Source organism: Trichechus manatus, unplaced genomic scaffold (assembly GCF_000243295.1).
Source record: "Trichechus manatus latirostris isolate Lorelei unplaced genomic scaffold, TriManLat1.0 scaffold00010, whole genome shotgun sequence".
NCBI classification, from domain to species: Eukaryota; Metazoa; Chordata; class Mammalia; order Sirenia; family Trichechidae; genus Trichechus; species Trichechus manatus.
Genome location: NW_004443946.1, coordinates 20,545,970 through 20,563,658, shown reverse-complemented (window position 1 = coordinate 20,563,658; position 17,689 = coordinate 20,545,970). Strand labels below are relative to the sequence as shown.

General features: G+C 40.6%; 1 protein-coding gene across 2 annotated transcripts in view; it reads right to left on the bottom strand.

Moving 5' to 3' along the window:
- Window positions 1-17,689, bottom strand: part of RAD51B (RAD51 paralog B) — a 692,596-nt gene that overhangs the window by 207,215 nt on the left and 467,692 nt on the right. For both annotated transcript variants that reach the window (XM_023726314.1, XM_023726313.1), the window contains exon 8: window positions 11,901-11,997. In XM_023726314.1, the coding sequence (XP_023582082.1) occupies window positions 11,901-11,997 (97 nt within the window). The remainder of the gene's footprint in view (window positions 1-11,900; window positions 11,998-17,689) is intronic.

Here is a 17,689-nt window from a genome sequence, read left to right as displayed (position 1 = left end):
AACAAAATGAGACTAATGGGGGACAGCAGTCCAGGGACAAGGACTAGAAGGCAGGAGGGGACAGGAAAGCTGGTAACAGGGAACCCAAGGTCAAGAAGGGAGAGTGTTGACATGTCTTGGGGTTGTTAACCAATGTCATAAAATATGTGTACTAACTGTTTAATGAGAAACTATTTGTTCCGTAAACCTTCATCTAAAGTAGAATATATATATATGTAATATATAAAATACAGAGGAAAAATAAATATATATTTATTGAGTGACTACTATGTGCCAGGCACTATTCTAGTTTCTGAGGATCCAGGAATGCACAAAACAGACAAAAATTCCTGCCTTCAAGGTGCTTATATTCTAATGTCCCTTAAGACAAGATTTTCTTGCAGGTTTACCTTAATTTTGTACTATCCAGTCAAAGGACAAGCTTTTTCCCTCGGTCCATGTTTGGTCCCTGGAGGAGAAGGTTCTTCTTGACTGGGCCTTGGATCCATCCCTTGGGCTCTGGAAACTGTTTATTCACTGATGTTTGCCTCCTGGTCTGCAGCTGTCTTGCAGGCATGTTCTCCTTGTCACTCAACTCAGAATCAATTTATTTTGACACTTTTCTAGCTTCACTTATCTATATATCATATTTAAAAACAAAGCAAAGTTTGGTCTCTTAATTCCCTGTATACTGGGGTATCTCTATGGCTCGAAGTGATAACACCAGCAGCTTGAATTTTCTTACTTCCTTTAATGGGTCTAATAGATGGGAGTATGGTTAAGAAAGACAACATCATAACCTAAAAAGACCTTATTGTCTTCCATTAAAACACAAGAATCACTTTTCTCCGCACACATTTGCATTTAACCTATAAAACTCATGATGGTAGGAAGTAGTTTTGCTCCAGCATCTTGTAGATTATGGAAAGGATGTAACTTACAGATCTAGTTCTCTACTGTATATATTTCATTGTCCAGCTACCATCGTGGAGTCTCTGGCTCATCTTGTCTTAAGCAGTTGATAAGTGAAAGCTGAGCATAAGATATAGACTGTGCTAATGTGCCTCTGTCATATATCCCTGAGTATGAGGTAACTTACATGCAGTCAATTTTAGGCCTTATTCTCATCGGATAATACTAGTTTAGAGTGAGTAGTTGCTTCAGGCAGACAGGAGAGACTTTTCTCTCCCCTGAAGAGAAATTCTAGGGCTAACTGTAGGTAGAAAGAACATTAGATCAAAGAGGGGCCAGATGGTTATCTGGGGCTGGAAAGAAAATTTTAAAAAGATTATTTTTTTTTTTTAAATTACACTGGCTTAAAGGTATAGACTAGCAAGAGGGAGATAATAACAAAAAAACTGATTTGAAAGAAGAGGACACTGAGAATGGATGTGAATGAAGGGATTGATAGAAGTACACAAACCTATTTAGCAAACTTATAATAGTATCTGCTCAGTTGGACAAAATCCTTCAACTAGATGTTATATTGGGGGTACCTGCCTCATTGGTGCCCGCTTCTAAAGGAATCTGCCCTCTCTATATAATCCTCATAAAGGGAAAATGCCCCAAGCCCAAAGACCTTGCAAGAAAGCACAGGTGTACTATCCATGTTCCTTAGCATGCGGCCTTCTCCTGGGTTGGCCATGGCTGACTGGACAAAAGGACAACCCATCCACAAAATGATCAGGTATGAAAAGGTAAATTGGACCAATCAGTTCATAAGGACAAGGTCAGTACTATGGAAAGCCAAAGCAGACACGAGAGAAATTAAGAGAATGCTTGAGGTTTCAACCTTTCCAATTCCCATGTGATCTGGCTATATTTTAATTCCTATTTACACATTGACATGAGAATCCCAATTGTAATCTTACAGAAGGGCTTAGTGGATAAAAATGTAAGTTCTAGAGCCAGACTTCCTGGGTTGGAATATTGGCTCTGCCACCAATTGTGTTGTTTTCTAAGCCCCAGCACCTTCATCTACAAAATGGGATGATTAATATCAACCGCAGTGGGTTGCTGTGAGGATTAAATGTGATAACAGATGTACAATGCTAGGCACACAAAAAAATATGGTCCATAAATGTTAGCTAGTGTTATTAATAGGCCTGCCTCGTTTTAAGCTAATTTGAGCAGTTTTCTGTTTTTTGCTACCAAAAGAGCCCTGAAACTGTAAATACTCCATAACAGACCTGAGACAAAGCATACAGACAACACCATCGGTGACCCAAGAGGTGCATGGCTACCATGAGTACTAAAGACAAAGTTACCATTTTACATGTCTCTCTCTCTCCTTAGGACACAGGCTCCTTGAGAGTTAGGATGGAGGCACATTCATCTTGGTATTCCTGGTACACAGATAGGGACTTAATGAATAAAACAGTGGCTCTCAAAGTGTGGGCCCCAAACCAGCAGTATCAGCAACTCCTGAGAATTTGTTAGAAATGAAAATCATCAGGCCTTTCCCAGACCAACTAGAGCTCCAGGAGTGGGACCAAGCAAGCTGTGGGTTGATAAGCCCTCCAGGTGATTCTGACGCCTGTAAAGTTTGAGATCACTGGAATAAAGATTCTGGTGTGGAAAAACAACCACTCCACATCCTTGACTGAAGAACAGCCCTACTCTGTCTTGGGAGATCATCCGTCTTCTGTGATTGAGCATGTGGCTTTGGAAGTGATGTATATGGAACTCTAAGGGAGGAAGGGGAAACATTTCTAGCCAGCCAAAATAGCTTCATCAATCACATTGATCAACGGGACAATGTGTTACTGATGGATTATCCTCACATTCTTGTGACAGGGGCTTCAGGAAAAATCATAAACTCCCTAACATGGCATGGCAGATGTCCATGACCTGCACTGCCTTCTTAAGTCTCAACCTTTGCCATTCTCCTACATGCTCCTTGTCCCCTCAGTCATAAGGAACCATTGGTGGTTCTTCAAATAACTATGCTCTTGCCACCACATCTTTGGAAATAATATACCCTGTATCTAGAATGTCATTCTTCCATCTCTGCATCCTTAGCACCTAGTATAGCACCTGATGTATAATGAGCATTCCAAGTCCCTAAATACTTGGTGAGTTAATTATCTCCCTATCTCCAATTTCCTCATCCCCTGAGTCATCTAATACATCTATCTAGATAGTCGTCAGAGTGCATAGTTATGATCATTTCAGCATAATATAAATTCCATTTAATATTCAAAGTCTGGCCCCAACCAACTTCTAGATTTATTGCACATGGCTTACCTTCATTTACCCCAAGCCCCAGGCAAATGGGACTCCTTTGCCCTTCCCACACATTGTGCATTTTCCTACTACACAGATCAGATATATACTGAGTGTCCTCCAGTTAACAGTGTACACAAGACCGATCAAGACTAAGTTCCTGCCTTGAGGATATTATATGTAAGCAAAGGAGGCAGACAGTAAACCCATAAGTAATAAATTTATAATACAAGTTCAGGTAGTGATAAGGGCAATGAAGGAAAATAAAGCAGGGTTAGGGAATAAACAAAATCAACTTGAAGACAACGGGTTTTTTGTTTTTGTAGTGGATAGAGAAGAATGGGATGGGATTGGGATACTATTTTAGATAGAGGGGTGAAGGAAGACCTCTCTGAGAAGATGACACTAGAATAAGATAGAATGAGTGAGGAATCAGGCCAAGAGATGATCTTTAGAATAAGCTGTCTACATAGCAAGAACAACAAGTACAAAAGCTCAGTAGCAAAAACAATTTGGTGAGTTTGAGGAACAAGAAAGAGGGCTGTGTAGCCAGAACAGATTTTGAGAGGTTGAGAATGATAGGCAATAAGGCCAGAGAGGTAGACATGGCTCGTTTTGAATTTCTTGTTGTTGTTAGTTGCCAGCGAGTTGATTCCGACTCATGGCAACACCATGTGTGCAGAGTAGAACTGCTACATAGAGGTTTTCAGGTTGTAATCTTTCAGAAGCAGATCACTAGGTCCGTCTTCTTAGCCACCTCTGGGTGGGTTCCAACTGCAAACGTTTTGGCTAGTAGTTGAGTGCTTAACCATTTGTGCCACCCAGGGACTCCAATTTTGAACTTAATGCCTTGGTTTGGAGCATTTCCTGATCCTTACTCATCGCTGTCTATTGAAATCTCATCTATTTCACAGGGCCCATCTCTTATGCCTTCCTCCCTTGGCCCTTTATATTCCCCTCTGCTGAAAGAGATGTTCTCTTCTTCTTAAATTCTGGTGACTTTGGTGCATATCATACTTGTCTGGGAGCATTTCATACATAAAGTTTTGCTTTAGAATTATTCCCAAGCTACACTGTATGTATCTTTAGGGCAGGGACCATATCTTACTCATTTCTGGATCTCCTGTAACTCTAATACAGTGCATATAGTAGGTGTTCCACAATTCATGGAATCATTGGGTTGGAAGACACTTAAAGTCCTCTTTATCTAGCCAAGAAGTTTTTTTTTTGTTTTGTATGTGTGTGTGTGTGTTTTGAGAGACCATAGCTCTAAAACTATGATAACATTTGTAGGAATTCAGCTAATGCGTAAGAAATGTCAGTATGACTGAATGAAATACAGTTTAACACAACTAGTATTTACTGAATGTTTTATCAGAAAAAAGAAGAAAGTCAAAGCCCTAAGAGAGATCAAAACCTAGGTCAGAGCTCAGCTGGACCATCTTTGGGCCAGACTGTCTTAGTGGACTTTGTTACAATCCTCCCCCAAATCCTAATAAATGTCAAATATTTCTTCTGAAATTATTTCATTCCACATTACAACACAAACCAAATTTTCCCCTGGGACCACTCCTAAAAACTAACCATTCTTTCATTCTTTAAGATCCCTTTGGACCTAGAGGCCTCTCACACTTGATATAGAATTCCCCGTAATGATGGTAAACAAGGATCTCTTTTCAGAGAATCCATCCAACCCGGAGGCCTCTAGGATCACAACAACTCTTGGAGTTCCATTTTCTGGGCTTTTGGCCCCATCATCTCTGTAGCTGAGTCAAATAACAAGGCTAGCTTTGGTGTTCTCGTCCCTTCTGCCTTCTTGACACTGAGACTTTAACAGGAACATGTGCAGATCTGGGAAATTAGCCAGTAAATCCTAGATGGTAAAGAAGTCTGAGGGTGAGAAAAGAAAGGGAGAAAATACTTTCAAAACATCTAGCTAGCCTAGCCCTCCCACGAACCAACTCAAAGACTGTTCCCCAAAGAAAACTCTGGCTCTCATCTAATTCGATCTTAATGCGCTTCATGCTTCAAATGCCTCTCCCTTTGGCAAACTATCACTAGCAAAACAGAGTTCCTGACCAAAAACTACTTCCTGGTGGTTGACTTTAATGTTCCCTTTCTCCTTTTGATCCCTCGGCCATGGTTACATTGCCTCTTGGCCTCCCCACCGAAAATCCTCAACATTCCTCTCCCTTTTCAGATTTATGGCTTTTCAGACATTTGTAGGCGGTGCCCATCTCCTCACAACTCTAGCTGCCCCACCTCACATAATATTTAGGCTTTCTTTAGCTAAACACCACACATACTTGGTGCTTTTAATCTTTTTTCTATAAATTAGGTCTTTCATGGCATCTGAATAGTTGCTGGAAGTAATATATGCCACTGTGGGTATGCGTGTGCCCTTGTGAGTAGAAGCATGTGAAGTCATGTGTGTTTATATATGCCTGTGGCTTTGGAATTGAAAATTAAAAGGTCACCAGGACACTTCTATATTTTCATCTAAAACTCACTCCTAAGAGGCAGCAGTGTCCAAATTTAGGATTTCACACGAGGGGCTCCAACTTCTGTTCCTGGCACCAATACCTCTTACTCACCGTGTAGACTTTGAGTAAGTCCCTCCTCTCCTTCATGCTTCAGTTGCTTGAGGTGGATTAAGAAATTCATCATTTCAAGACATTTTAAAATACATGGAAAGTCTAATGTTAACAATGTTGATCAGAGTTGTTAATATTAACCTTGCAGTCACATGGTGACACCTTATGTTTTCAAGGCGCTAATTAACTAACCTGCACCATCCCCCTGAGAGGTAGATTTTTAAAGCTCCTCCATCCATACCCATTTATTTGTACAAGATCCTACCCAAGACAGTTAACATTCAGTTTGAGATTGGGCTGTGGAGGGCCTTGGAGCTAAAGTGTGGACAGAGTTCTGCTAACTTGACCAACTCACCCCAAAGTTTGTGTTTAATGGATTACAATTTTGGGTAATGCAGAACAATAAATCACAACTATAATAATAAAGCTGAAAGTACACACAATTTAAGCAGAAACACCAGTGTTTTTTATCGGAAATGAAAGAAGCCATTGATCATAGCAACTGTCTAAGATTAGCAGGGAGCCACATTTTCAAACATCCTGCAGTAAATCTAGAGCAGATCCAGCTGGAAAGCAAGAGTGGAAATAAAACTCGAAAATTCATACCATGCTTTGAAGTCTGTTTCTTTCACAACCATGAGTCCCTGATTCGCCCCAACCATTCTGAGCTGCTCTCGCTTGCTGAATTTATTTTAAAAGACACACAAGCCACGCACTTGCATATAATCTTTCAAATGGACTCCAGCTTTTTGCGAGGATAGCTTGTTAGGGAGTATAAATCCCAAAATACTTTCTCTTGCACATGAAATCAGCCATCAATTCCCCTGACTCCCACTGGAAATAGAAAGATTCCAATACTAAAACTAGAAACAACTCTTGGTTCTAGTAAGTACTGCTTTTTTTCCCTTGTGTTCTTTCCTTGACCTATATACACTTTCAATTTTTTGTTTTCATGTGCTATGATCTATCAGAAACTATTATCACCGATCAAAGGATACTAACATGTCAGATGCTGGGAATGCCAGGATGGCAACCTAAGAATGTCTTCCTTTCCATAAAGCCATATGGGGCTCCTGAAGCGGGTCGTGTCACCACACTGAAGTAATTGTAACCCCGTTAAATCACTGGAGCAAAGAAAGCTAATAGTCTAGGTTGAGCAGAGCTTCAACCTTGCACAGGGCTTACTAACAATTTACACAAATTTCACCTACAAACTATGCCCCTGTGGATGGGGACTCAGTCAGTTATTTTGCTCAAATCCCAGGTGATTTCAGAAGAGGATATGGCATCTTAGGCCAGGTGGACTGTTACATTCTTTCTCTGTTGTTCAAAGCCTGGGCACAATCACACCAGGGAAAAGGGGATGTTCCTTATGACGGAGGTTGAATAGTCCTTGGTATCTTTGAAGACCAAAGGAAGAATCAGAAAGGGCATCTAAGAAACACGTCCTTGGCCATTGAATAGTCACAATAATCTAGCCAATGACCAGTCACTGAGCTCTACAGCAACCTAGTACATACCTGAGTTTCTGTCAACAAAACAAAACTGAAGAAGAAAATACTTCGACTCACGGTGCCTGGTCTAAAACAATATAGAATACAGAATGAAAAATCCTGATTTCTGGTTCTATGATAATTTCCACATTATAACTTTGATCAGTTTGCATAAGTCCTGAAAGTTCCATTTTCCCAACTGAATGAAACGTTTGTGAAACAAAGGTTTCAAATTGATAGCACACTGCACATACGAGGAGTTATTTTAATTAAATAGGGAAAATTCAATTTGCCCTCTCATTCCTTCTCTAGGCACAAAACTCCAGGGCAAGAGTAATGTCAGGAAGTCCTTCGACTTTAAGGTCCACTTCTTTTTCTCCCATCTTTGTCTGTCCCACCTTAGAGCAGGATAATTCAACAGTGAAAAGAACTTCAGTGAAGACAATCATACTGTGGATGCAAGTAGTGATCTACTTAATCCAAGCAACAACCCAGTCACAAATTTAATAAGGGAAAAAAAAAAAAAAAGAAAAGAACACCTCAGCAACACAAAACAAAGAACTCTCAACTTTACAAACACTGGGAGGGCAACAGCTGGTCAGCCGAGATTAAAGGAGCGTGAGAGAGCACCTCCCCATCTCCTGACTTCTCCTCCCCCATAGACATCCCGACAGCCAGCCAGAGCTCGCTTTTATAGCCCTGTGCAGATGACCTTGTTCTAGCTAAGATAGGGGCTCTTTTGATCTCAGCAGGGGGATGCTCCGGGCCTGCAGCTGGCAGATATTAATATTACAGGATCCGTTGGGGTGGAAGAGATCTCTCAGTTGGGCCCGGTCACTTGTACTCCCTCCTCTGCGTCAGGGCAGAAGGGACTTCATTTCCCTGAATCAGCCCCTGCTGGGTACTCCTCTCAGGTCACCTCAGATCATTTCATTGCTGGCTGCTCTCGCTGCTTGTTCTCACCCCACAACTGTTTTTCGAGGGATCACTGTTTAAGCAGCACCCTCTGCTCTGTAGCTGAACTCTACTGGGGGGGGCCTTGGGCTCACCCCATCACAGTGTGTTTCTCACTCTCACTGGTGTGCACATACTTCTTGCTGTGTATGTGCTTCTGTGGGAGAGAGGCAGACAGAGAGCAAGAGACAGACAGACAAGATCAGAAGCATATACAGAGGGAGAAAGAGACAGCAATACTGGGAGGGGAGGCTATTAGAGGTATGCCAAAGTAGCAACGCTGAGATTTCTGGAGATGCTTTTCATGTTTTATGTTTTATCTATGGAAATATCAGCCCCAAGGTCATTCTTCCCCATCTGTAAATCAGAATTAAATCCCCATCAGTTAGTCAATGTTCTGATCTTCAGTCCTACTGTATGATCTTATAATGTTAGAGCTGGAAGAGATATTCAAAACCAAAACCGAACCCATTGCCATTGAGTCGATTCCGACTCATAGCTACCCTACAGGACAGAGTAGAACTGCCCCATAGGGTTTCCAAGGCTGATCTTTACAGAAGCAGACTGCCACATCATTCTCCCACAGAGTGGCTGGTGGGCTCAAACCACTGTCCCTTCGGTTAGCAGCTGAGTGCTTTAATCACAGAGCTACCAGGGCTCCTTTTGAAGAGACTTAAGCAGCCTTCTATTCAACCAATCTGTCATTTAATAGAAGAAGAAACTTAGGTCCAGAGTGATGAAAAGATCTGCCCAAGATCACAGAGGTAGTAACACAACGGCAAAGCTGTTACAATAAATGCTTGAAACAACAACAAAGACATTTACAGATACTAACCATAGTAATATTAACAACCATTGCAATATATTTGAATAAGTATAAATGTTCTAAGAAACTTGTCCATTTTAATTCATTGGTAGGGACCTTTATTATAGACTTTAGGAAAACATACTTCTATAGCCTCTTTACTTACCTATATAAACAAAAGATCTAGAAAAATCAATTGTTTCAATTCTCCCTTGGATTTCATAATAAGGAAAGGTTGTCTAAGGATGAGTTGGTAACTTGCTCATTGTCTATGAACATGACTTTATCATTTTCTTGTAGCAGTTACATTGGAGTCCCAAAGCAATTTCCTTTGTATTTGTTTTGCTCTTCTTTGGTTAAGATTAACAGGAAGCCAGGACAAAGAAAAGCACTATTACATCAAAAACCAAAATCAAACTTGTTGCAGTTGAGTGGATTTTGACTCATAGTGACCCTATAGGACCGAGCAGACCTGCCCGATAGGGTTTCCAAGGAGTGGCTGGTAGATTCAAACTGCTGACGTCTTGGATAGCAGCCGAGCTCTTAACCACTGCACCATCAGGCCTCCACTGTTACATGAAAAAACCCATTGCTGTCGAGTCGATTCCGACTCACAGCGACCTATAGGACAGGGTAGAACAGCCCCATAGAGTTTCCAAGGAAGGGCTGCTGGATTCAAACTGTTGGCCTTTTGGTTAGCAGCCAAGCAAGCTCTTAACCACTATCCCACCAGGGCTCCCCACTATTACATACTAGTTTTCAAATAAGGAAACAAAATACTCTCTTCTGGTCTCTTCCTCAGAGCTGAATAAATATATGTATGCATGTATGTGAAAGAATTCTAACACAATTTTTAATGATGTTCATAGGTACTTTATGTGATTCTCTTGGTTACTGTTCTTCCAAAGTGTTTACTATGGTTTTCATTCAGCATTTGTTTACTGCCTACTATATGCCTCGAACTTTGCTAGTCACAGGGGCACAGCGTGGACACAAAAGGAATAAAACATAGTGTATGTCCTTAACAATCTGACAATATAGTTGGGAAAAAATGAAAAGTTACCTTTTCTAGAACTTTTCTTTATATAGGTGAGCAGGTGGAGAGGCCACCGAGGAGGAAGAGTGAGTGATACCAATGTGGAGTAGAAAAGGCAAAGAGATTTCATGGAAGAGCTGTTCCTTAAGCAGGATTCAAAGGATTTAGGCAGAAAAAAAGAGACAGAAGTGAAAAAAGGAAATGCTGCTCTAGATGGGGTGAGCTATCTTTACAGAGGCATGGAGGCAGGAGTGAGGACGGGCAGGAAGACCAGCAGCCCACTTGGCACAGAAGCTTCACTTAAGGCTGAAGAAGAAGGGAAAGGACAAACTATGAAGGGTCAAGAAGCATCAACTTTTAATAAGTGATGTTTTAGTAACGTAGTCCACCAAAATGAACAAAAAAATTCCCCTGATATTTAAGACTTGCTAATTTCGGTGATGTAAATATTGCCACACTGGCTAATTTCAAGCTAGTAAACCCCAATAATTGGTTACTGATTTTAGCCCATTCTCAGAAAAACCAATTCCAAAGTTTCTGAGCAGGAGAGTGATACAGTAGAAGGAAGCTAGACTGGGGAAGTTCAATTTGGTAGTGGTGGGCTGAAGATGGTAGAGGCTGGAGTTGGGATGGCCATTCTGGAGTTTATTAAAATAATCCAATTGTGACTTTAATAAGTCAGCTGATCACAATACAAATTACAAAAAAGAGGGGGCAGAGGAAAGATATACTTGGAAAGAATCAAGCCAACTTGATAACTAAAGGAGTGTGTGGAGGGAGGAATATTAGATGATCCAGGATTTCAGCCTGGGTAATGAGAGTAAGGATAATGCATTGCTGGGCATGGAAAGAAGGTATAGAGCGTCTCAGAGTTCTTATAAATAAGTAATTAGTTTTCACTTGAAAGATACCACCAAGAAGCAGGAGTGTGGTCCTTGCAATTTCTGAGGCTATAAACCAAGGCAAATGCCTGGAAGACTACACGAGCAGTCAGGAGCCATGCTAGGCCCACAGGTCCTACGTATTCCATCAAGAACAATTTTCAGAAATTCAAAAGTGCAGAGGGGACTAGAGCAGTTACATACATCTACGTAGGGCCATGATATTTTGCTGTGAAATAAAGCAGACTACAACTAGAAGAACTCAGAAAAATGTCAAGTAAGAACTTTCAATAAAAGTAGAAACCACCCACTGGCTCAGTTGTGTAATTCCCCTAGCTACGTAAAGCTAATTTACATCAAAACCATGGACTGCCTGACCTTTTGCAGCATGGGAGGGTAGAGAAAATTTTGCAGATTTGCTAACTTACCCAAAAATTCAGAGATTTTTCTGTATCTTTCCATAAAGCTGACTGGGAATGTGACATCTCCAGCACCTGATAGGTGGTGTGTACTATTAGCCAGTCCAAAGGCACCCACAAACAAAAGGCTCAGTTGTGATGTGACCACTAATAAAGCCAACTTTTGAGCATCAGTTTCAAAAATGAAGTCATGTAGCAGTTTGCCAGCCCTCGTACTGAGGATCTGAAACAACCCACGGAGAGTGACAAGCCTCAAGGTTGAGACGATGGATACCTCTGAGGAGGATGCACTCAAGTGAAAAAGGGAGTTCCCTTTGAGGAAGAGGGCAAGAGAGACTCCGAATATAAGGGATCATATACTGGGAAAGGTGGCCAAGCCTAAATCACCAGGCTCCAGCTGGGTTCTCTGGCCAGAGCCTATTAGCCATATCTCCCAGCTCTCAACAGGAGGCAGAGAGGCAGTGGAGCTGTATGTCAGTGTCAAGTTTCAGCCTCTCTAGGACAGATCCCTTACCTTCAGACAGGGACAAATCATCAGCTGGAGACACCAGGTCTGCCTGAGAAGCGAGGGTTCTGCTCAGATGGGTTGTAATTTGATTCGTCAAGATAACCTGTGAACAGACAGGGAGAGGGTGGGGGGAAGGGAGAACAAAGAGAGAGAAGACTAAATTAATTAGAGCTATCGAGAGGGAGACTGTGGTTTAGGGGAAGGCTGATGAAGTACACAGGTAGGAAAACCCCAGCTCTGACTTTCAGCAACTTAGGCCAGAATATCTGACAAGGCCTGTTGGTCATTCAAAACCAGAAAACTGAAGAAGCAGGCTAATTTTTTTTTCCTCTGAGCTTAAACCACTGATCAATTCTTTCTAAATGCTGCGCAAATTGCAACTAAGAGGTGTTGTTCTATTAGCTCTATAGCAGAAGGTTGACTAGAGAGTTTAGATGCATACATACACAGCTCACCAATGTTAACTTTTTAAAATTATTTCCATAGGCTAAGATATTGCTGGTGCTGAATAAAAGTAATAATTTAAAATTTGGATGTCTGTGGCTTCTACCCTTGTTAACTCAAAAATCAGGGTTTTATTTTCAGTTTCATAAAATAGGAACAAGATTCATCTCCCACGGTATAACATGCTTCTTTTAAATTAGTTGAATTCTAACAAAAGAATTCCAAAAGTCTCACTGTGTATTTAAAGCAAAAATTAACATTATCCTACCTATACAAAATAAAGTTCATAATATTAAAATTCCTGACAAGGACTCTAAAACTACATAATTCATGTGACCCACTGCCACACAGTATTTTCACACTTGGTAGTCAAGAAACTGTTCCTTTCCTTAAAAATCCTTATTCACAAAAAATCCTTATTCACAAAAAATCCTTATTGTTTAGAGATCTAAAGGAAGAATAAACTACAGACTCTCTCCTGGAAAACTGTAACATGATTACCACCACCATCATTTTCCAAGGTTTGAGTATTCCCATCATGGATAGACACTGTGAGCGTATTGGTCACTAAGAGGAAACTTCCCTTCTGAAAAGGGCACTAGGCATTTAATGCACAATTCACTGGAATAGCCTGACAGGCTGTCTTGGTCTGTCCCAAGGATCAGCTATGATTTTGTTGCCACTCTCTTTTAAACAGAAATGGAAATCGTCTCTATTCTTTATTGTCCAGCGTTTCAGCCACACCTCTGTCACTGTTTCTTGGATGAACCTGTGACACATTATAAATCCTGCATCAATGGCAGCTGAATTGCAGACAAAGAGAAGAGCAGGATGGCAAGGTCAGATCTATTAACAGAGACAACTTTTCCAAGATCTTTGTGTGTCAAGAACGCTTTTGAGCGTCCAGCTACTCTTCAGCAATAATCAGATATTGTGGCATTCCTCTGAGTATTTGCTTATCTTATCATCCTCCATATTCTTTTGTATACAACTTTTCATTCATACCGGTAAGAATCACATATGATAGGTCTTTAATTAAGATGGCCTGAAATGGTCAAATAATACTTTACTCTTTTAAGAAACAAATTCGTATTCAGGACTATTCATTTCGCTCTTTATGATATAGGGTATGAGCTTTGGAGTTCAATAAAACTGGGTTCATATTCTGACTCTGACTCTATATACCTTGGGAAAGTTATTTAAACCTCTGTACTTCTTTTGTTGATAGGTAAAATAGTATCTATCTCATAGAACTGTTACGAGAATTAAACGAGATAGTAAATATCAGGTACTTAAAATAGTGTCTGGCCCATAGTAAATAGTCAATAAATGGTAGCCATTGTTGTTCTTTCCTCCTTCAGAATGATAATACATAAGTTAATAAATTAATATATGCCACATCCATCAATCAGTTGTAAGAATAGTACACTATGATTTTGTACGTAAGGATATACTTCGATGCCTGATCATTTCTACTGATCTCTTATTTGATTGCAAAGAGTTTGTGTAAAAATCTCAGTTAAAAAAAAGACAGTAATTATTTAAAACAAAGCCAATAGACACTGACATTGTAAATACTCTGAAAATATTATGTGCTTTCCTTACCGATGACCAAAATGACATATCTGTCTGTTCCAATAAAATTATTGTGAAATTTATGAGGTATATAAAATATGTTAACTACAATTTTATGAGGTTCTTTAAAAAGATGGTGTGGTTAACATGAGTAAAGCTCCAATGATATGGCAACAGTAATCAGAAAAAGAAATATTTACTGACTACCTACCATGCAAAGCATGTCATCATGTACTGAATATCTTCTCTATAAACTTATAAGGCATCTACTAAAATATTCAAACCACTTTTTCTCAATTTTATTATTATTTCACTGGTCTTGTAATGGAAACGTAGTGAGATGATGGTCTTATTGTATATAACTGATGAAACAATATCCTGCAAAGCCTAAAACCAAGCTACAGATACATCTCAAAAGATACCCACCCTCATTTCCACTTCCGATGGCAAGAGTAGATGAAGAAGAAAACATTTCCACTCTCCAACAGCAAGAGAACAAGTTCCTAAATGGTTTTGCTTATTAATGAGTCTTAAAGCCAAATCACTGAAAGGATGCACAGAAAACTGAAGGTTTTGCTAATCACACCATCTTAGTGAATTGTGGTTTTAAAAATCCATGTTCAGCAAAATGATAGAATGGAAACATTTCCAGGCAGCATTGATTACAAATAATCATAACTTGGGCAGAAGCCTATAGATATGTTTTCCTCTGAGGCAATCTGGAGACTTGAAAACTATACTCTTAAAATAACTAATGAAATACTATTACAGGTTATAAACAGTCTTAATACTATCTGGTTTCTGAAAATGAGTTCCGACTGACACTTCAGAGGGGTTTTCCTGCTGCTTTGCCTCATTGAAACGACTGGGGCTTCTGGTGTTCCGTTCTAAGTTTGTGCAAGAGCATTTTGCACAATGGTTAGAGTGAGGGCTTTGGAGTCGGACAGACTAAGTTCAGACCCTGGGCTCTACCACTTACTAGCTGTGTGACACTGGGGAAGTTTCATAACATCTCTGGGTATAAAAATAGTGCTTAACTCACAGGGTTGTGAGGATTAAGCTGGATAATTCAGATGAAGTCCTTAGCACAGTAGCTAACCTATGGTTGTTGTTGGGTGCCATCAAGTTGCTTCCAACTCATAGTGACCCCATTTGACAGAGTAGAACTGTCCCATAGGGTTTTCTTGGCTGTAATCTTTACAGAAGGAGATCGCCAGGTCTTTCTCCCGCAGGGCCACTGGGTGGGTTCGAACTACCAACCTTTTGGTTAGCAGCTGAGCGCTTAACGTTTGTGCTACCGTTGTGCCATCTGGGCTCCTTTGATCTATGGTAAAGGCTTAACATATGCTAGCCTTCATCACTGTCATTAGTCATCCTTTGCTGATTCACACCTTGCTTTTTTTAGATAGAAAATCCCATGCCTGTTTCCCTTTTATACATCATATAGCCCACTGCTAATGAAGAACAAATATTTGCTGTTTATATATTGAAAAGCAATCAAAATTTAATTGAAAACTCATCCACTATTCTTGTCATTTCTTTAAAAGTATGGCTTGTTTAAAACACATGATACCTGTCCCCCCAACTATCATCAACAACAAACCCGGAGACTTAGAGTGGGACTCCAGGGGAATGTATGTATTTTAAATGGTCGTGATTACATTCAAAGCCGGAGGAGACCAAATCTAGCTTAAAGTTTACTCTTCAGGATGAAGCATACCATCCATCTACTGGGGGGAATAGGAAGCCCTATAAATTGTACAAAGTAACTATTGTCTTGTACTCGATTTTATATACAGAGAGACCATTTATCCCAGGGCTTCCCTACATTGCCCAGTTGGTTGTAGGATGCTATAAAGAGGTACACCTGAGTAGCAAACAGTCACATAAACTTTGACTCCTCATCTTTAATGCTCCCCTTCTAAGGCAAAATGGGGGGAGATTTCTCCCTTAAAAGACCATGTCCCTGGGTTCCAATTCTTCCCTTGCAACACCTAGCTTCCTCTAAATTCATCCTAGTCTACCCTCCTGTGTACGTACAATAGTTCAATACCTATGCTAGCTTAAGGAAACAATTAAGCTCTCAAAAAAAAATAAGTAAGTTTAGGGCACAGATTTATAAACAACACAATAGGTCTTGTTTTCACAGGGAGCAGGACTTATCCTACAAGCTAGAGAAAAAAGACGTAGAGACAAGAACCAGTTAAAGACCAGATGAACAGGTAAGGAAGGTGGCTAGAGAATCAACATGGTTTTGCTCAGAAGGCAGAGGGTCTTGGGAACGACAAACCAACAAACACATATACAAACAAAAATATAAGACTGAATTCCTCTAAAGATCAGAAAGGTAGCTAAAGATAGCAAATACCTTGAAGACAAGAGGGAAGGAGCACAATAAGCTGGTCAGAAGAAACATCAGCCTCAAGGGTCAGTGGACTAGTGAGCTGACCAACTGACACTGACTCTCCACCAGTCTATGTGTCCAATGCTGAACACCTGTCTTCAGTTATGCTATAACTACAGTACATCTGGAATATACCCAAACCCTACTTAAGCTTATTGCTCTTGGCCCAGAATGGTTCTGCCTTAAGGAGTCACTGTATGTGTCTAGTCTGATCCACCTTACATTAAAATATTAGAATTGTCTTTGCTGTGGCCTCCATGAGTAGCCACGTAGTGTATTTAAGCCCACCATGAGTATTGGAATATAGTGAGCAGAAAGAGAAAATGGGACAGCCCTGGAGAAATCAGTGAGGGAACTGCCAGGCCTAAAGGCATAGACTTTGATCGAAGAAGTTCCTTTTATTTTACTCTTGGGAAGTGACAGAGAAGAGGGAGTTTGTGGTCGGCTTTGGATAGAATAAAATGGAATGGGGTATCTGGCCCTGTTTGGTTAGCAGAAGAGATATGCAGGGCTAGCAAAACAATAACTGAATATTTACAAGTCAGAGTTTTCTAAGGACCTGAGAATATGGCTAATGCCAATGTTCTACTTTCTCAATGCCCTGGGGGCAGGGGAGAGGCAAATTTCTCAGAGTGAACTCAAGTCACCTGCTTGAGATTATAGTACAGATAAGGAAGGGGATGAGTGGGCTTCCCTGCCCACTCCTCCTTCTAAAGCAACACTGGGCAGAGGAGAGAGAGAGAGAGAACTTCTGCAAAAGTGTCAAGCATGTGAGGCAATCCCAGTCAAATTCTGTCAGTCTTTTTTAGTGGTTTTCAGTGGCCCCAGATACATATGACTTGTCATTTCCAGGGCCCCAGGAGCTTGAAAACTAAAGCTCTTCATGGAACTCATGTCTAGTGCAACAGAGCTCAAGGGGTAGGCTGGGCTACAGAAATCATGATGCAACCTCAGGTATCACAGGGACATTTCTATGCCTATGAAAACACCCACTTCCTCCGGTCACCCCCTCCCTGCCAGAAACCCACCACAATCCAACACAGACAATCAGAGGAGTTACAAAATCACTTTAATTGGGGCTGCATGGCTAGTGCAATGATTGTCCCGACACTTTCAGCTCCTAAAGTGAACAGCCAGCCAGCTGGATAACCTGGCCAGCCAGAGAAAGCGCATTATCTGAGCGACAAAGTGGGAACATGGGTGCTGACCCCACTCATAAACTGCCTGGCGCTAAATCTCTCAAAATGGCCGCGCTCTGCCTGTCGTCAGCTCTGAAGGAATAGCTAATTTTTTCTTTTTCTTTTTGTATTTAAAATGGTCTATCTTCTTAAGGCACAGTTTAAAAAAATGTTACTTTTGGTATCTAAAATGA